General features: G+C 38.1%; 1 protein-coding gene across 2 annotated transcripts in view; it reads right to left on the bottom strand.

The window, feature by feature from the left end:
* Positions 1–21,677, bottom strand: part of RASSF6 (Ras association domain family member 6) — a 48,701-nt gene that overhangs the window by 19,520 nt on the left and 7,504 nt on the right. For both annotated transcript variants that reach the window (XM_033214462.1, XM_033214463.1), the window contains exons 2-4: positions 20,267–20,365; positions 7,621–7,699; positions 1,462–1,604 (exon numbers count right to left, since the gene is read on the bottom strand). In XM_033214462.1, the coding sequence (XP_033070353.1) occupies positions 1,462–1,604; positions 7,621–7,699; positions 20,267–20,365 (321 nt within the window). The remainder of the gene's footprint in view (positions 1–1,461; positions 1,605–7,620; positions 7,700–20,266; positions 20,366–21,677) is intronic.

Below are 21,677 nucleotides of genomic sequence, written 5' to 3'. Positions count from 1 at the left end.
AACCTAGTATAGACTGAGAGGTCAGAAATGGCTTTCTGGAGAACATGTTACCTCATCTGTGTCTTAAAGGATTGGTGGAAGAGAGTCGGGCGAATGAATGTGGAGCAGCAGGTGAACTTCTAGGCAGAGTCAGGAAAATTAGAAATTGCATGAAATGTGTAAGGAATTACAAAACATTCAGCTAGTGGTAGCATAATTTTTGAGAAATATTGGCATGGCGAAAATCATAGTCTGGCTTAAATATTTTTTTCCAAAGGAAAAGCAGACTTTTGTCAAGGTGATAATTAATTTTTCTTAGTTGTGGCCAAATATCACATTGGACAAATTGTCCTGGCAGCTCCTTCTCCATTGCCTCCTCTGATAGAATGCCTGCTCATCTAACAATGGATGGGAGGATGAATGTTATGAAGAGAAGACTTAGTATCTCAATATATATACACAGTGGTTTGAGCTGGAGAGATAAGGACTAAAAAGCAAGAAGGGATGGAAAAAAAGGATGAAAGGAACCTTTATACAGGTATGTTTCTTGCTCAGAATATTTATTAATTTTTCTAAAACTTGTAAAGGGATAAGGAAAAAATCAGCCCAACCTGGATATCCAAGGGACACTTGCATAAACCCACACAGGGGACTGTTTTGTGCATTTATTTAACTTCAAATGCATTTCAGGGTGCTCTGTTGAACAGGATTGGGACAATCAGACGGAGCATCATTAAGTTTCCCTGGTAGAAAGCACGATGAGCCCTTTGTTCCAAGGAAATAAGACATTTAGATTTTATCCTCTTATTTTGGAGACCAGGCCAGGGTAAATCAAATTCTGCCTTTACATTTTGTCTTTTCCAATGAAGGAATGCAGTCTCCAGGAAAGAAGTAACAGAGCAGAGGAGTTGAGAGCACAGGCTGTGGAGCATAGACAGAAGTAAGGCCCAGTCCAGTTCTGCTACATCGCAATTGGGGATCTTGCACAAATTAGCTAATCTTGAAGGGCCCTGATTTCTGAACACCTGCTTCATTGAGTTGCTGGGATTTTTTTTTTTTTTTTTTTTTGAGACAAAGTCTCGCTCTATCACCCAGGCTGGGGTGCAATGGCGCGATCTTGGCCCACCGCAACGTCCGCCTCCTGGATTAAAGTGATTCTCCTACCTCAGCCTCCCAAGTAGCTGGAATTACAGGTGGCTGCCACCACGCCCAGCTAATTTTTGTATTTTTAGTGGAGATTGGGTTTCACCATGTTGGCCAGGCTGGTCTCGAACTCCTGACCTCAGGTGGTCCACCTGCCTCGGCCTCCCAAAGTGCTGGGATTACAGGGGTGAGCCACTGTGCCCAGCCGTTGCTGAGAAATTAAATGAGATTGTGTATAATCAGTTTCACACAAGCCTAAGTTTCCCTCCTTAAGAGTGCACACAATGAAACCAAGTATGACGATTGTCTGAGTAATTAAAAACATGAAAGATAGCTTACCCTTTGCTGGAGAAGACATCTGATGACTTCATACTAGTAAAAGAAGAGAATGGCTTCTCATCTTGTATTTTTAGCTGTATAGGTCGTTTTACTCCCCAGAAAATGTCCAGCATTCCTTCAACAATTAGTTTGCCATCTTCTGTCTAAGGAAGAAATGAATAATCCCCCAATTGGCTTTGTATTATCTATAGATGGTAAATGTTTTAACTGAAGATGTAGAAATTGTGTGTAAGAAACCTTAATAGGTTAAAAATAAATCCCAGGGTTATGATTTGGCTTTCCAATTTATCTACAAAGCAATTCTATTTTTAAAACATTCTTTTATTTTTGAAAACAGCTATACCCAGCAAAGTGAGTAAATCATAATGGTAATGGCATGTCCACCAGAGGGCACAGTATGTCAAAATGCTTTCTGAACTCCGATTTCTTCAATTAAGTGGAATTTTAATTCTCTAATTTTGTTTAATTTAAAATCAAAGCAGATTTAAAAATTATACTGAACTAGAAGGTAGAAAAAAATATATTTAAATATTTAGCAGCTATTTCCTCATTGCTGAACAGCAAAATATTTAACTCACAAAGTTATGCAAAACAAGTAAAATAATACATGTGAAAACACGTTGTAAAAATTCAAAACATTATAGATATATTTTGCAAAACAATAGCATTTGAAGAATTTCTTTAAAATTAGAAATATAACAAAAGAAGGAGACAAGCTTAACATTATGAATTTTGTGGAAACTTTTGAATTAAAGTATAAATCATCATTATGTATACAAAAGTCCTTTTCCAATGTTAAAGTAATGTTTTCTATTATAGAAACTTTGGAAAATATAGAAACTAACAAAAGTCATATGCCAGCCACCCAATACCTATTTTAACATTCATTAGCTATTATTGATATTATGAAGAATCAATTGTTAGACAACATTTAATAACTCAATTCTTATTTGAGAGCATGATGAAAACTCCATACTCTGGAATCAGTCAGACCTGTGCTCAAACCCTGGCTCTGCCACTTCCTAGTTGTGGCCTTGGACAAGTTGTTGGCTACCTTTAAATTTGGACTTCCTCATGTGAAAAACAGATATTCATAGCACCTGGCATTCAATAGGTGCTCTATGTTACTGTTCGTTATTTCTTTGGCTGGTAAACTTGCTTTGGAATCACTCCTGAAACAAAGTTTTACACTTCTTCTACTTGTGACTTTACATTTCAGATTACTAAGAGGTCAGGTTACCAATCAGTTGTTTTCAACAATCAAACACAATTTATTCCTTGAAATGACTGTATATGATATAGATTATATAGTTAATGGTGGATAGCATTCTTTTTTTTTTTTTTTTGGTTAAATCAATGAACACATGAATATTTTATTAACATGGTCTGTAAATATAAGAAAGAGAAAAAGTCCTTAGATGCTCCTTCCCTGTATATTTTTGTGCGAGCATGAACGCTTTCAAACATTTATTTACTTTTTAAATCCATGTTAATTCCATTTATTTTCTACTTTTATTTTTATTTTATTATACTTTAGGTTCTAGGGTACATGGGCACAACGTGCAGGTTTGTTACATATGGATACATGTGCCATGTTGGTGTGCTGCACCCATTAACTCGTCGTTTACATTAGGTATATCTCCTAATGCTATCCCTCCCCCCACCCCCCTCCCCAAAATAGGCCCCTGTGTGTGATGTTTCCCTTCCTGTGTCCAAGTGATCTCATTGTTCAATTCCCACCTATTGGGAGAACATGCGGTGTTTGGTTTTCTGTTCTTGCGATAGTTTGCTGAGAATGATGGTTTCCAACTGCATCCATGTCCCTACAAAGGGCACGAACTCATCCTTTTTTATGGCTGCATAGTATTCCATAATGTATATGTGCCACATTTTCTTAATCCAGTCTGTCACTGGTGGACATTTGGGTTGATTCCAAGTCTTTGCTGTTGTGAATAGTGCTGCAATAAACATATGTGTGCATGTGTCTTTATAGCAGCATGATTTATAATCCTTTGGGTATATGCCCAGTAATGGGATGGCTGGGTCAAATGGTATTTCTAGTTCTAGATCCTTGAGGAATGGCCACACTGTTTTCCATAATGGTTGAACTAGTTTACAGTCCCACCAACAGCGTAAACTGTTCCTATTTCTCCACATCCTCTCTAGCACCGTTGCTTCCTGACTTTTTAATGATTGCCATTCTAACTGGTGTGAGGTGGTATCTCATTGTGGTCTTGATTTGCGTTTCTCATAGCATTCTTTCTCTGCCTAACTCGAACTCAATTAAGCCTTCATATCAAAAACTCATAGAATCTCTGAAAATAAAAAAAAAACACTACTCTGCTGAGGTTGTTAATTCTTCATTGCTATATCTCCAGCTTTTAAAATGGTGTCTGGTACATGCTAGACACTCAATAAGTATTTAATTAATTGATTAATTAATTAATTGAATAAATAAATTAATTTATTCATTAAAGATGAATAAAGTCACATATTGTCATCCAAGTACTGCCCCTTTTAAACAGTGTCAGAAGATTTGAAAAATTCTGAATGATGGCTTTATTGATCAGTGTGTTAAGATTGAAAAGTCTTGTAGCCTCACCATATACTTCATTTCATACAGTTATAAAAAAATCATATAAAACATGAACCTATTTTAAAAAATTAAATAACTTTTTTTTTTTTTTGAGACAGAGTCTCACTCTGTCGCCCAGGCTGGAGTACAGTGGTGTGATCTTGGCTTACTGCAATCCCCACCTCCTCGGTTCAGGTGATTCTCCTGTCTCAGCCTCCCGAGTAGCTGGGATAACAGGCATGCACCACCATGCCTGGATAATTTTTGTATGTTTTTTCAGTAGAGACAGGGTTTTGCTATGTTGACCAGAGTGGTCTCGAATTCCTGACCTCAGGTGATCCACTGATGTTGGCCTCCCAAAGTGCTGGGATTACAGGCATGAGCCACCACGCCTGACCTAAATAACTTTTGTGTTATAAATGGAGCACTGATGTACAGAATTGGAAAGAATATGCCTCAACTTAAATGTTCATAACACCAAAACTCAAACATTTACCTAAAGGAAACAAACTTAACATCATGAATTTTGTGGAAACTCTTGAATTAAAGTATAAATAATCATTTTCCTAGTTTTAATCTTTTCCTAAATTTTATATTTTTATAATTATGTATATGGAAGATTTAAGATACAGGACACTGTTGACATAACTTAAAATTAGGCCCACTTCTTTATAAAGGGATTAGTTATTTCATTCAGTATATTATTGAATTTGGGAAAGTAATTGAAATACCCAACTGAACTAAATCATTCAGGTTTAATAGGAAAGGTCAGAGCGCTTTGTAAATTTCCTTCTGTCCAAACTGTAGATTTAAGCCAAACCATGGTCACCTAAAGTCCATGCTGTGCCATGAAATTAAATCAGGAGTAGAAAATTCTAATCTCCCCTTTGGCCAGGAAGATATTGTAAATATGTAAAGTGAACCCCATCAGAATATAAGGCTGAGTGAAGAGACCTATGGAGAATGAAGCACTGAAATTAAATAAAAAGAAAAAAAGTAAACATAAGGCCACTTTGTACAGTAACCTGCCAGTGGCACTCCTAAAAATGCTTTTGAAGAAATAAAGAGCATTCAAATAGCAAGAGAGGAAGTCAAACTTTGCCTGTTTGCAGATGACATAATCTTATATCAAGAAAATCCCATCGTTCCAGCCCAAAAGCTTCTTAAGCTGATAAGCAACTTCAGCAAAGTCTCAGGATACAAAAATCGAAGTGCAAAAATTGCTAGCATTCCTATATACCAACAACAGTCAAACCGAAAGCCAAATTCCAAACAAACTCCCACAGAAAGAATAAAATACCTAGGAATACAGCTAACAAGGGAAGTGAAAGACATTTACAAAGATAACTGTAAGTCACTGCTCAAAGAAATCAGAGATGACACAAACAAATGGAAAATCATTGCATGCTCATGGGTAGGAAGAATCAGTATTGTTAAGATGGCAATATTGCCCAAAGCAATTTACAGATTCAATGCTATTCCCATTAAACCACCATTGACATCCTTCACAGAACTAGAAAAAACTATTTTAAAATTCATATGAATCCAAAAGAGACTGAACAGCCAAGGCAATCCTAAGCAAAAGAACAAAGCTGGAGGCATCACACTACTTGACTTCAAAGTATATTACTGGGCTATAGTAACCAAAACAGCATGGTGCTGGTACAAGAACAGACACACAGACTGATGGAACAGAATAGAGAACCCAGAAATGAGACTGCATATCTACAAATATCTGATCTTCAACAAATCTGACAAAAACAAGCAGAGGGGAAAGGATTCCCTAGTCAATAAATGGTGCTGGGATAACTGACTAGCCATATATAGAAAATTGAAGCTGGACCCCTTCTTTACACCATATTCAAAAATTAACTCAAGATGGACTAATGATCTAAATGTGAAACCTAAAACTATAAAAACACTCGACGATAACTAGGTAATACCATCCAGGACATAGGCATGGGCAAAGATTTCATGATGAAGATGCCAAAAGCAATTGCAATGAAACTAAAATTGCTAAATTAAACTAGATCTAATTACAATGAAAAATTGTAAATTAAACTAGATCTAATTGCAATGAAACTAAAAATTGGCAAATTAAACTAGATCTAATTAAACTAAAGAGCTCTGTACAGCAAAAGAAACTATCAACAGCATGAGAGAATATTTTTGCAAATTATGCATCTGACAAAGATCTAATACTCAGCATCTACAAGGAACTTAGACAAATTTACAAGAAAAAAACCAAACAACCCCATTAAAATGTGGGTAAAGGGCATGAGCAAACACATCTTAAAAGAAGACATACATGTGGCCAGCAATCATATGAAAAAGTTCTACATAACTGATCATTAGAAAAATGCAAATCAAAACCACAATGAGATACCATCTTACACCAGTCAGAATGGCTATTATTAAAAAGTCAAAAAATAACAGATGCTGGTGAGGTTGTGGAGAAAAAGGAGCCCTTATACACTGCTGGTGGGAGTGTAAATTAGTTTAATCATTGAGGAAGACAGTGTGTTGATTCCTCAAAGACCTAAAGACAGAAATACCATTTGACCCAGCAATGGAGAATAAATCATTTTATTATAAAGACATATGCAAACATATGTTCATTGCAGCACTATTTACAGTAGCAAAGACATGGAATCAACCTCAATGCCCATCAGTGATAGACTGGATAAAGAGAATGTGATATATGTACACCATGGAATACCATGCAGCCATAGAAAAGAACAAGATCATGTCCTTTGTAGGGATGGAGCTAGAGGCCATCATTCTTAGCAAACTGATGCAGATAGAGAAAACCTAATACTGTATGCTTTCACTTATAAGTGGGAGCTAAATGATAAGACCACATGGACACATAGAGGGGAACTACAGACACTGAGGCTTATCAGAGGGTGGAATTTGGGAGGAGGGATGGGACCAGGAAAAATAACTAATGGGTATTAGGCTCAATAGCTGAGTGATGAAATAATCTGTACAGCAAACCACCATGACACATGTTTACCTATGTAACAAACTTGCACTTGTACCCCTGAACTTAAAAGTTGGAAAAATGCTTTCTAGCTTCAGGACTTTCCTGAATATTTCTTTAATATTTCAAAATTTTTATTATTTTGATATAGTGCACATCTATTGGAATCTAATGCATTCATTTTAAAACCCAGATCAAATTTTACATTACAGATGCATCATAATTTGTTTGAATAATCCCTAATTGATAGGGACATCTTCAAATTTTCTCCATTACAAATGACATCACAATGAGTATCTTTCTATATACATTCTGATGCATTTGTAAGAAAGTATGGTGATATATTTTCAGTGGAAATGCTGTTAAAATATTCATATTCTATTTTTAAAATAGAAAAAAATATGTCATTAAAATTTTAAAATGCTTTTCTATCTCAAAAATGCATAGAAAGTCACAAGTGTTCCAAGCCCATGTCTAAAAGAATCATAATCAAGTTAAACTTTCACCTGTTTCTTCCAGAATTGTGTGTGTGTGTGTGTGTGTGTGTGTGTGTGTGTGTGTGAGTGAATAAAACTGGATTGCCTTTCTTCAATGGGCTTACCTCTCCATATAAAATCTGCAAATTTTTCTGGTTCTCATAAAAAATGTTATAGGTCTTCAATAAAGAATTAAGTTGTTCCCTAAAAATAAAAATAAAAAAAATACAATCAGTCTTAGGGTTTTTAACAGTAAAAGGTGATAATAGTATTTTCATAAAGGTATGAGATAGAAATAAATAGTTTAATGGAATCTTTACTGTTCTGTCACTTTAACTTAACATAAGTCATTGGAAGTGGAAGCACTCTTAAAATATCAGCAAATGTTGGAGGTGCTAATTCATAAGTAAATAACCAAAGGTAGGAAAATGACTGAGGACAAAAACGGTGAGAACAGTGTTCTGTAGCAGGAGGCAGCCATAAAACAGGAATTCGGTTTCATATTCCTTTGTGTATTTCAACATTTATAACCAACCTAAATTAAGCGCTGGTATGTGACTCATACTGTCTCTCTACATACTACTCCCTCCTGTGTGCCCAGGGCATGGGATGGGACACTAGTGCCCCAACTCTCCAAATCTGTGTTACCTTGTGTAAGCCACTTAGTATCCCTGAATTTCCACAGCTGTGAAATGAAGGTGATCTGCCCTATTTGCCAGGGCTGTTTAGACCATTAAAAGCAACCACGGAAGTCAAAGATCCCAGGAGGCTGGGTGAAGCAAAAGTGAGCAAAGGCTCATTGTTGCTGTGTCAGGGGCACTCCTCTCCTGGGCTGCCCCACACAGCTGGCAATGGCAGGCTTTGGCCAGGAAAGCCTGTAGGGGAGGAGCCCTCTTCCTTCCCGCCCCTTCCAGCTGGGTATCAAGATCTGAGACCATATGTGCTGGTGAGTGACTCAGCACTTTCTTGCCTGGAAACTCCTCCCTGTGTCTCCCACTGGGAACACAGCTATGGTAAGGAATGCTTCTGACTTATCTCACCCTTTGTGGCAGGTGGGCCCTGGCAGTGGGAACACTGGTTCTTACCACACCTCTATTCTATCTTTCTCTGAGTGTCTCCGCGTCTTGAGATGCTCTTCTTGAGATGATCATCGTTTCTCACCTGGATTATTGCAGCAGCCTCCTAAAATCCTCCCTGTATCTGCTGTTTACTCTCAACAGCAGAAACCGTTTTAATGCAAACCTGACCATCTCTCCTCTTTGCTCAGAACTCTTCAATGTCTTCTTGTTTTTCAGATTAAAAGCCAACATCCTTACAATGGCTTAAAAGGCTGGATGCAACTGGTCTTCTGTTACCTCTTTCATCTCATTTCCTCCCACCCTTCCCTCACTCCATGCAACCACCAGCCTCCCTAGTGTTCCTTGGCCACTCCAGACACACTCTCATCTTGGGGCCTCTGCACTTGCTGATCCCTCTACCCAGAAAGATCTTCCCCCAAACTTTCACCTTGCCAGCTCATTCATCTTCTTTAATTATTTAATCAAAAGTTATCTTCTCAAGAAGTCCTTCCTGACCACCCAGTCTAAAAGTTCACCTTCTCCCAGCATTTCGTATCTTGATTTTCTCCTTTGCCCCTGTCCGTGAGTCACCTTCAATATAGTTTACTTATTTCCTTATGTTCTGTCTCCTCCATTGAATGTAGCTCCAACAGGTCAGGGGTATGTATATGTTTTGTTCACACTGTATCCTGTGCCTGGAAGAGTACTTGGTACATAGCAGGAACCTGACAAATTCCGGTTGATTAAAATTATGGGGAAATTCTCATTTCCTAAACAACAATAAACAAAGGAAGAAAAGCTTTCTCACATAAGCAGTTTCATATATATTAAAAAAAAGACCCAACAAGCCATGACATTAAAATTCCAAGTATTTCAAATGCTAAAATCCCTTTGATCCTCAGTATCTGTCACTGTCTCATAAGAAAATGAGAGGGCAGGAAGTTTGGTGCACTTTATTCACTCCTGTGTTCCTGGTTCTCGGAGCAGAAACTTGCTCACAGTAGGCTCTTCTTCAATAAATACTGAATATTGAATAACAGAATTTATATATACTGACTGTTACATGTTTGAAATCATGTAAATATACATGTTACTATCAGCTTTTTCTCATTTGTAATTTTCAAGGTGTACATTTCCAAGGATCAATACACTCCACACAATTGCCGTAAAAAAGATTCTCCTGAAGTCCTCCATACTGTTGGTTCATTTCCCAAATGGATTACTTTAAATTTTTAACGTTAATGAACACGTCTCTTCTAAACATCAGTGGTCACACTGATTTTGTTCTCCTGGGATCATTGTCATAGGTTATTTCCTAAAAATCATACTACTGGCCAAGAACATGAACATGATTTATAGCACTTACTGCTTAGTGCCAGAACACTGTTAAGAAATTTCACCATAAAGAAATTTTATGGTAAAGAAATTTCAGGGACACTTGGGATGCAACTCCTGATATGCTGAGCTGTGAGAGTTGTTATGAAAGTAAATGGAGCCTTACATAATCTTATTCCCTCAACTTCTTTTTCTGATAAAAGTACATCATATAGTAGAGTATGAGCAGCCTTCAAAGTGTTTACCTCAGGATCATGTGCAGTTGGAAAATGTTTCTGAACCTGAATAGAGCCTGACTAAATCCTCAACTGAAATAAGTCTCCAAATGACATAAGAAGTTGGCAAACTGTGGTCCCAGGCTGCCCATTTTTGTAAATAAAGTTGTATTGGAATATCACCACACTAATTTGTCTGCTCATTGTCTGTGGCTGTTTTTCTGTTATAACTGCAGAGTTGAGTAGCTGTAACAGAAACCATATGACCTACAAAGCCTGAAACATTTATCATCCGGCTCTTTGCAAAGAAACTCTTCCAATCTGTAATCCACTGTGTAATACAGCATAGTTGGATACCATAGAAGTTCTTCCGTATTTTTCTCACTGTGAGCAGAATCTTTTTGATTATTAATTGGACTTTGAAAGATTTTGGAGTGTTGAAGATTAGAGCTCAGTAAACTAAAGTACTGGAATAAAATTAGGTAAATTAGTGATGCAATACAAAGCAAGGAATTAGAAAAGAAAATTTAGAAGTTGCCTGAGCAAACTATAGCAATGGTGAATGCTGTCCAAACATTTCTTTTAGTTGTGTGTACCTTACCAGAGACACATTTGAAGATGATTAGTTTATGTACCTGACGAAACAATATGTTTAATATAACCTGGAAAATAAAATGTATGTCTGTAACATTCTAATTTAACTTGGCATTAGGGGAACAACACGGTGAAGAATTACTGTTAAGTTGATCATCTGTGTCTATTCACATTACACCACCCCATAGAAGGTCATTTATTCAACATGACACAGTTGTTGTGTAAGCACAGTCAAGAGGCCTCAGTCATGCTCAGAGGGTGGGTGAGACCTTTAAGGAATAGATGTTGCCTACGGTGAACCTTGGTGGCTAAGAATTAAACAGGAAAAGAAGAGTGTAAAGAGTTTACCTGGCAAAGAAATAACACGAACAAGGACATAGCTATTTCTATAGTTCGCAGAAAAAACTCAAGAGTTGGGATTCCAAGAATACAACATGTAAAATGGGAAATGCTGAGCAATGAATGAGCCCCGTGAACCATTTTAAGAAACTTGGAATTCACTTCGCAGGCAATGGGCAGCTATTGAAGATTCTAGGCAGGGGAAAGACATGATGATACTAAGGATCACTAGGTAGAATGTGGAAAATAGATATCAGTACGAGACAAGATAGAGGCAGCAAGATGAATGAGATCACTGCAACACTAGTGCGGTAGAGGTGCAGAAATGAGGCTAATGTTCCTTGGAAAGGTGAACAAATGTCCCATGTCTGTGGAAGGTTCTAAAGTCCAGAAGAGACCTGTAATAATTACAGGCATTGTATGGTTTAGAAGACCCAAAGGCAATCATTAAAGTGTTATCTGGGCAGTCCCTACTCAATAAGAGGAGCACTGATTTAATATATACTGTGGCCTCTCAGTGGCAATTTTAACATTTTTTTTAGGGTCCACCTAAGTGTTACATATGGACCCCCTCAAAAAGAATTTGTGCACCTTTCCCCCTCAAACCCATAAAAGTTCACCTTCCAGCATGATCAGACTGCTTAGCATAGACTGTTTGATGGTCTTTAAAATACTTTCAAATGGGTGATAAGAAATTGATTCTCTGTCCAGTTTTCCAGTTTACAAGTCTGTGATGTCCAAGGCACACCCAAGAAACAGACACAAGTTTCTCACATTTTTATATGTGAGGTGGAAAAAAATTGATTTTCTAGGAAAAGGCCTTGGTTTTTGGAACATGAAACATGGTATCACAATAGTAACAAGGGTGTTTTTAAACATCATCAAACACTATATAATACAGATGGTGTTTTCACTAAACTGAAGAAAACCAAACTTCCATATAAACTGGACTTCTAGGTAAATGGACATGTAAATTATAAGTTTCTCCAGGATAGAAGTTGGCACCCTGCCACAAGCAGTGTGGAGAGAGAATCCTGGTATAAGCTGATGAATACCCAGGATTCTTCATCATGGCCCTGGAAGAGAGGTAGCCAGGGAGAGACTGACCTTGGTGGGAGGCAGATCAGGGGGAGGGATGCTGAGGGGATCCCAGGGTCCTGTTCCTTTAAGGCTCCAGCTTGGTTTTATGATTAATACAGAGTTTACTGTAAAATGCTCTGGTGTACTTTGTACTTTGTGGCCTGTATTGCAGCTGCTCAGCAGACGGGAATTACCCTTATTCTGACGTTTGCCATGAATAATATACTTTGTAAGAAATGAGTTCCTCAATCTTATCGGGTGTTTGGCTGGCTGGAAGAAACAATTTTTATTTAACTTTATAAAACTGTAATATACATGAATGTGGGACAGGATTATGGGTGGAAGTGAATTATGTCTCATATCCATAGAGTGGATGTCAAATATTAGTTGTACCAGGATATTTTTTTCCTCTTGTTTTAATAATAACTTACAGCATAATTAAGTGGCAATCTTAGTCCTTCCCTAAAAACCAAAGAACCCTGTCCTACTCTTTACAAAGTGATTCTTACAGTTTGAACCCACTAAGGACAAAGCATAAATATTGTCATATGCTGTCACCCTACACAAACTTGAAAGACTTCCGTGTGATACAAATGAACCTCAGGGGAAAATACACTCAACAAAGCTGCCAAAGTCATATTTAGCCCTTGGCTGTGCTTCCTGAGTTTGTGTTACTTCTGCTTCTTGGAGACTTGCTGAAAAATGTTCATGGTTCCAATTAGGCAGCCACTGAGCTGCTTAGTGACAACAGCATTAAGAACAACATTCCATCCCAACACTTAAGGAGGCTGAGGTGGGCGGATCATGAGATCAGGAGATCGAGACCATCCTGGCTAACATGGTGAAACCCTGTCTCTACTAAAAAATAGAAAAAATTAGCTGGATGTGGTGGTGAGCGCCTATAATCCCAGTTACTCAAGACGCTGAGGAAGGAGAAGTGCATGAACCCCGGGAGGTGGAGGTTGGAGTGAGCCTAGATCTCGCCACTGTACTCCAGCCTGGGTGATGGAGCGAGACTCCGTCTCAAAAAAAAAAAAAAAAAAAAAAAAAAAAAAATTAGAACAACATCCCACTGTGTGTGTTGCCATGTTTAAGAGCAGGAACCAGAAACATTTGAAATAGACTTCAGCGGGTGAAAAACTGAGGCAGAAAAGGATAATGCTAATTAGTTCTCTTGCACAGGCTTTCTTTTTCCCTACTGATTTTGTTCACGATATTAAATTATAGCAGTGAGGCTATGTAACAATTTCATATGTCAGGTTAAAAAAGCTGAATTTAGAACTTTATATTTTTATATTTTAGAATTTATGAAATTTTAAAATGTTACATTTTTATAAAATAACTATGAAATATTAAAGCTAAACATATTAAACATTACATTAAGTATGTAAAGGTAACAAATTGATTATTTGCTGGGAATTAAGGTTGTGATTTTTATTTCCTGTGTTATAATTCTATACACCTTATAAATTCTTTTCTTTCTTTCTTTCTTTCTTTTCTTTTGAGACAGAGTTTCACTCTTATTGCCCAGGCTGGAGTGCAATGGTGCGATCTCATCTCACTGCAACCACCACCTCCTGGGTTCAAGTGATTCTCTTGCCTCAGCCTCCTGAGTAGCTGGGATTACAGGTGGCTGCCACCAGGCCAGGCTAATTTTCGTATTTTTAGTAGAGATGGGGTTTCACCATGTTGGCCAGGCTGGTCTCCAACTCCTGACCTCAGGTGATCCACCTGCTTCGGCCTCCCAAAGTGCTGGGATTACAGGTGTGAGCCACCATGCCTGGCCTATAAATTCTGTACAAGAAATGTGTGACACTTTCATGGTATTTTTTTAGGTTCATAGAAATGTAATATACACTCTTGTATGTTTCTGGAAAGATGGCATCAGGAAATATGAGGACACAGAAGAAAATTGAATAAAGCCTTCTCATCAAGCCATTTGCCAAGACAAATAATCATTCCATATTACTGATGTCTGCAAACAGAAGCAGAATTTTCCAAACCCATTTTATCCTTTATTCCTGTCCATTTGAATCCTGGAATTAAAATTACAAATTTTGGCTCCTTTTTCATAAACAGCCATGGTACCAGGTCTTTTTGCTTTTGGCTTCATCTCCTGGTTCAAATGATGAAGAAAGAATGCTTTTCATTCTTTGCATAGAGATCCTCCTCAGCTAGGAAAGTAGTTTATTCACATTTCCTTTGCAAATGATGGGATTGAGTTCCAGAGTTTGGAAACTGAGAAATTTGTGGAGAAGTAGACTATCTTGATTGAAGTAAAAAGGCAAACCCTAAATTATCAGGAAGCTCTGAATTCTGTCTCAGTCTTCCGACTTCAAATACCTGAGGAGTTTTCCCTTTTTTCTGCAGCCTCACCAACATATATTATTTTTTGGCTTTTTTATAAAAGCCATTCTGACTGGTGTAAGATAGTATTTCACTGTGGTTTTGACTTGCATTTCTCTGATTAGTGACAATGTGCATTTTTTCATGTTTGTTGGCTGCTTGTATATCTTCTTTTGAGAATTGTCTGTCCATGTCTTTTGGCCACTTATACACTGTTGATGGGAATGTAAATTAGTCCAGTCACTGCAGAAAGCAGTTTGGAGATTTCTCGAAAATCTAAAAGTGGAACTACCTTTCAACCCAACAATCCCTTTACTGGATATAGACCCAAAGGAAAATAAAACATTCTACCAAAAAGACATAAGCACCCCTATGTTTATCACAACACTATTAACAATAGCAAAGACATGGAATCAACCCAGATGCCCATCTGTGCTGGACTGGATAAAGACAGTGTGGTACCCAGACACCATGGAATACTCCGCAGCCATAAAAAAGTGCAAAATCATGTCCTTTGCAGCAATATGCATGCAGCTGGAGGCTATTATTCTAAGTTAACTAATAGATAATTAGAAAATCAAATATTGCATGTTCTCACTTATAAGTGAGAGTTTAACCTGGGTACATATGGAAACAAAGATGGGAACAATGGGCACTGGGGACCACTAGATGCAAGAGAGAGGGAAGGGGACGAGGGCTGAAGAACTATCTATTGGGTACCATGCTCACTACTGGGATGATGGGTTTATCCGTACCCCAAACTTCAGCATCATGCAAGATAGAGATGAGGGAATGGAGCAGTTAGGCTGCTACTTAGCTCATATTTGGGTCTTCCTTCCCATTTGCCTGTGGTTTAGCCTTCCATTTCCTGTTTTTCTGAGACAAGCCTTACAGTTTTTTTTTTTTTTTTTAAGCTAGTTGAAAAGTAAACACAGGTGTGCCACACAACACCAATATTATGGGAGCAGATGCAAGCTTGCTGTAAAATTACACCCTTTGTGTGTGAACAGATAGGGACTTCTGTGCTTATTGAGAATGAGTACCTTGACTTCACACTCTGATGCCCCTTGCTTCCTTGGGAGGGAGAAACTATTCTATTTAATGAAGTCTTTCATTTATTGTAGTGATATGCCTTTCGGTCCCCTGGACGTTTGGTATTGTTACTGGAGGGTCTGAAACACAACAGGGAGCCAGTGATTCTCAGGGCCATCAACATGAGCAGGAGCCTGAAAATGGGAGCCTTCATGACACACAGGCTCTTACACTCACTGGCTCTGACTCTGTTCTTCAGTAATGCTGCCATGACTTTCACCACTGGTTATCTTTACATTCCACAATAATAATAATAATAATAATAATAATAAGCAAACTCCTTGCTGCTATTCAGAGGATCCTCCAAACATTCTCCACACTAAATCTAGAGTATGTAGAATGTATCTAATCATATCATCTGCTTTGTTAACATCTTTAAATGTCTTAAATGTCTTTCCATTTCTTTTGGGATAAAACCCCCACATCCTTATGGCAGGTTAAGTCCTGTTTGGTCTCTCTCCTGCCTTCGTCTTCAGCCTCCGTTCAAGAGACATTTTCCCCGTGTCCTGCACCCCAGCACCCTGGGCACCTTTCATTGGTGGGAACTCTTTGCTCCACGGCCGTAAGAATTTCTGGCAGATTTCCTGCATCAGAAACACTCTCCCACCCACTCCCCTGAACTTTGATAGCTCCCTCTTCACTCAGATCTCTGTAAAAACGTTGTTTCTAGGGAAGCCTTCTTGGATCTCTTGTTTAAACTAGGGCTGTATTCTTTCACAGAACTGGGTTCCTTCCCTCAGAATACATGTCAGTTTGTTTCAGGTCTTTAGACCTATGTGGACCTCAGAGTGTGATCCCCAGACCAGCAGCATCTGTACCACCTGGGAACTTAGATATGCAAATATTCACCACACCCTAGAACTCCTGAACCAGAAACTCTGGGGATGGAGCCTAGCAATCTTTCTTTTAAAGAACACTCCAGGTGCTTCTGATAAAGGGTTAGGTTTGAGCTACAGCTTCAGATTGCAAGCTCCATGAGTAGGACAGCTACTTCTTCTTCTCTTTTCTCCCCTCCCCTGCCCTCCCCCCCACCTCCGCTCCCCTCCTCTCTCCTTCCCTCCCCTCGTCTCCTCCTCCTCCTTGCCCATGGTATGCTCTCTTAGGGAATACGGTATAGAAAATTCACACATCCAGAAATTCAAATAAATTCCATATGTGTAATGTATTTCTGGAGTCTGAATTTTGACTTCATTCGACTTTCTATGAGAACATTTTTAGTATATCTTGGGCAGACAAATGATCTCATTATTTTTAAACCTCCTTAATTGATAAAATAGGTAGCGACAAAGTAGATCAATTTTACTAGGAATAACCGATTGTTGAGTCATATTGATATGCTCAATGACTGTTGACAATATATGCTTATTGAAAAATATCAGATATAAAAAATACTTAATGAATGTCCTTCTTTCACATATCTTGTGATGACGTTATTGACCTTTTTGTGACAAAATAACAGATGTGATACCCAGTTTCTCATAATAATTGCTTTTCATTTCACTGGATCATCAAACATGAATAATGTGAATTTTTAAAAACAATCCCCATGTGGAAAAAAATTCTAATTTTTTAAGTAGATGCTTCCAAACATGCAGTTAAAATCCTCTATCTCTGGCTTATTTTAAAATTCTAGCTTTCTATACAAATATGTCAAAACAGGCTCTCTTATACTTTAATTAAAGACAGGTATTCCTTCTTCAGGAGAAGATACTCTCCCCTTAGAAACTTACCTTCAGGACTCACAGGGGCACTCAGTGTTTGCTCCTTTTCCTTTGATCAGGAGAAGACCCTGTACATGAAACCTGGGCAAACATTGCCTTCTGGCTCTATTGGCCAGGTAGGAGGCAGCCTCTGGAACACTGGCTCTTTGTGTTTAATTTGTGCTTAGAAGTGCAGGTGGCTGGTTCCTTTGTTTCAACAAAGGTTGCTGGCCAACATGCTTGGAAAAAGAAACTGTTTGGAATAATGCACTTTCTGCTAAAATTTATTACATCATGCTAATTAAACTTATTTACTAAGGACAGGAATGTACACGTACCTTTTGAGCTGCCGTTGGAAGAGACATAGACTGCAAAATTTATGTTAGGTTCCTAAGTAGCAGAAAAAGTCTAATAGCTTCTGAGAGTGAAATGTGATCTGCATCCTAAAACTGTATTTAATCTTCCCCGTTAATTTTTTTTTTTTAAATACATGGCTAGCATTTATTCACCTCTAAAAGTGCCCAGATTTCAGCCTATGACTTTAAAGTGAAAATACTTTGAAAGTAACCATAAAAAGCTTTATTTTATTTTATTTTATTTTTTCCACCCAGCTCACTATGTGAAGCAGTGTGCAGTGACAACTCTGGGCAATAAAACAGCAAATGGAAGCTTCGTCATTCCAGCACAAAGCTAACTAACCTATGCTAATACCCTTTGAACAGGGAAGTTTCTAAACTCAGAATTCTCATCCAGTAGTGGGATAAAAACGTTATGTTGCCTACAGTGCTATTATTAATATCAGGACCTCTTATTTTACTGATCATATGTAATCCTCATGAAATTTGCTGAAGCCAAAATTCTGATTATGAAGATTCTGTTTTATTATTAATTTCCATTCTTTTCATGTAGTTCTGTGCAGGAAAATAAAAATACCTCAATAAATTGTTAATTTTTGTCTTGTTCACCACAACAATGCCTAGTATAGAGAGGGAGCTAAAACACTACTTGCCAAGTGAATAAATGAGTAGGTGTGCTTGCCACATTTGTGGTATGCTGGATATCACAGTTGGTCAGTGGCATTGTTACAATTTCTGGTGATAGCCTGGCAGAGATTTCCCCCAGCTCCAGGAATTTTGTTTATGTTAGGAGGTCAAAAGTTCTCAGAACTTTAATCCTTTCCTACTGTGAGCATTTGTTCTCAGACTTCAGTATGCATTAGAATCACATGATTCGTTCTGGGGTGAAGCCCAGGGTCTATACTGTGAGCAGGCATCTGATTCAGAAGCAGGTGGTCCATGGACCTCATTTTTAAGAAATGCTTCTTATTCCATCTCAAATGTAATGTGTCCAGGACTGAATTCTGGATCCTCAACTGCAAACCTGCTCCTCCTGTAGCTCCTGCTTCTCCTCATGATTGCACAAAATGTTAACTCTATTTTTCTAGATCAAAATTTTTAGAATGATCCTTGGTTATTCTCTTTCTCTCATACCCCATGTCTAATCCTTCTGGAAATAATCCTATTGTGTTGGTCTTCAAAATATATACAGAATCTGACCATTGTTTTCTGCCTCTACTGCTGCCACCTTGGTTCAAGCCACCTTCATCTCCACCCTGGACTGTCAGCTCCTTGGTAACTTCTCTGTTTCCACTCTTGTCCCCTCTCTACTGTGTTCTTAACACAGCAGCCACACTGATATGGTCACTCACGTGCTCAATATCCTTCCACAGCTTCTCATCTTATTTAGTGGGAAATACCAAGCCTCATGATGGCCTATCAAACCCTACATGTTCTGGGCCCATTTGGCCTCATCTTCTCCTGCTGTCTTTCTACTTCCATTTCTCCACACTGTCCTCCCTGACCCTTACAAATACGCATCTGTCTTTGGGCTGCGGAGTTGCCATTCCCCTTGCCTGGAATACCTGTGAAACCTGCATGGCTTGCTTTCTCCCTTTCTGCAGGCTTTTCCTCCAATGCTTCCTCCTCACTGAGGAAGGAACATGCAATCAGAACCATTTCCGCTCTCTATCTCCAGCACTCTTTACTCCATTTCCTCAGCATTTATCTTACATATTGACTGTATCCCGACTTTATGATGTAACCCCATGAAAGTAAGGATTTTGTTTGGTTCATTACTGAATGCTCGGGTCTGAAAAAATATCTGTTCACATTGAGCAGTCAATAAGTGTTTGAGGAATAAGTCAGTGGATCCTTTATCCTTTGCATCATGTCTTTTTCCCACTGCTTATAGTTCATCCTTATCTTCCAGCTGTGGCTTTATTTCTGTATTTGATCATACTTGTTTCCTTCACTTTTCTACTGCCCAGCCCTGCATCATTCACTTCCCCTTCTCTCTATCATTTATTTGGCTTTATTCTTTTTTCCATCCCCCATAAGATTTGGGTCATGTTTCAGTACCACTTGGTTTTGCATGATTTCATTTCCCCTCAGCCCCCAGCCTCTGCTACAGCTTGGCCAGTTTCAGTTTTCATCTTTACTCTTATAGCTTTTAAGCCCCTACTCTATTGTTCCCAAAGCAATGTGAGATACGGTTTGCTGGGTATAAGAAAAGTTGTGGATGTCGGCCATATATTGCATAATCTAATGTCAAGAGGGAACCAGTAAAAATAAAGTGTCATGAAGAGCAAGGGAGGGAGAGGTTAGGACAGGGCATAATGTTTTTGGCCCTGGGGTTAATTCCTTAGAACTATCATTTAGGAGAAGCCTTAGATCTTTCACCTAATGCTGCTCTTCAGTATTATCCCAACTATTAAAACAGTAATGTCACTTTTAATAAAATAAAACCACTGTTAAATAAAATATTAGTGATTGTTCCATGAGAGAATAAATTTGGGAGTCTTTAGGAACATACTTTTTCAACTTCTTATCTAGTATCTCTACTGAGGATTCATGTTATTAATCTTATTGATCATACATCATGCTTAGAAAACTTTGGTATATTCCACAAATGACTGGTGAGTAGGATAATGTATAATATAAGGTGTGTGGTTACCTGGTTATGAATGTCCTCTCATTAATGAAGATCCAAGAGGGGTACTGATGAACCATCATAGTCATCTTTTCCTCTTTTTTGAGATGGTCTGAGGATATCCTAAACATGAGAATAATATTAATGATTTGTTCCTATAATGCATTCATAAATTAGTATCTGATTTAAGTTGAGTATTTTGTTGTGTCTCTAGAGTATAAGAATGTTTTAGAAAGTTTTTGAGTAGTATGTCATATATAAGCAAAAATACAGAAAAATGTATTATGTAAATGAAAAACTACAGAAACAGTAACTCAAGACAAGGATGGACTGAACAATTTGGTAAGTCTCTTTTAGATATATTTCTAGCAAAATAAATATGACTCTATTGATTTATGTAATTCTGTATAAGGGATCATATTCCTTCTTTTGCACTAACTCACCCAAACTGGCTGAACCTTGCCCCAGTCAGCAGAACACAACTGCAATTCTAGGCAGCTAAAATCAAGCTCTGACTTGAAGAGTTGATTAGATATGATGTAATTCAAGTTTCCTTCCGGCTCTGGAAACTGTGGTCAGATGTGAATAATCTCCTCCTTTATATGTTCATATGAATGGCATTAGGGTGTGACCAGAGATGTAAAGTATAATCTTTTCTGATCATTCTATTTTGCAAAAATTGAATATTCAGTTGTCATGGCTCTAAGCCTATAAGATTTTAGGGGGTATAACCAGAATAAAAAGATGGACAAGAGAGCGTTCAGTTTTCTTTTTTTTAAAAAGTTGTGTGTGTGGGGTGGTGGATTTCCTCCTTTTCCTTTCACATCAGGTTATTTGGGTTGGGTAAGATGAATAAAAATTAGGAATTTTTATGCCCTAACTCTTCAGAATACCAGGAAAAAAAAAAAAAAAAAAGAAAACAGGAAAGCTATTCTTCTCTTCTCATAAAATCTCTGATGCATCTTTTTCCTTACAGCATGTTGTTGAACTCATTAGGTCCTTTGTTACAGTTTTCAGGATGAATGCTTGGCTGGAGTCTCATTTTAGGCTTTTATGATTCTGATCATCCCATCACCTATTTGGTCACAAACCATCCTGATATCTTTCTTAATAAATACAGCCCAAGTCCCTTAACCTGGCTTTCAGGCTTTCTTCAATTCCACCCAAACCTACCTTTCCAAGCTCCAAATTGAAACATTTCTTCAACACCAGGCCTTGTTATCTAACGAAATCTCATGTCATTGAGTCTCTTCTCACCAATTCCCCTGGCAGCAGAGGGCCCTCCTCACTGCAGCTCCAGATATCTGGTCCCCTTTAGTCCCCACTGGGACATCTTTAAGTCTCCCCATGGCCTTTGAATCCACACTGTTGTCATCACTCTGCTTTCTACCTGTATTGTCATTATTGATTTATACCTTACTTTCTTTTCTATTGC

Source organism: Trachypithecus francoisi, unplaced genomic scaffold (genome assembly GCF_009764315.1).
Source record: "Trachypithecus francoisi isolate TF-2019V2 unplaced genomic scaffold, Tfra_2.0 Lachesis_group1, whole genome shotgun sequence".
In the NCBI taxonomy this organism is placed as follows: Eukaryota; Metazoa; Chordata; class Mammalia; order Primates; family Cercopithecidae; genus Trachypithecus; species Trachypithecus francoisi.
This window is presented reverse-complemented; position numbering and strand designations above follow the sequence as displayed.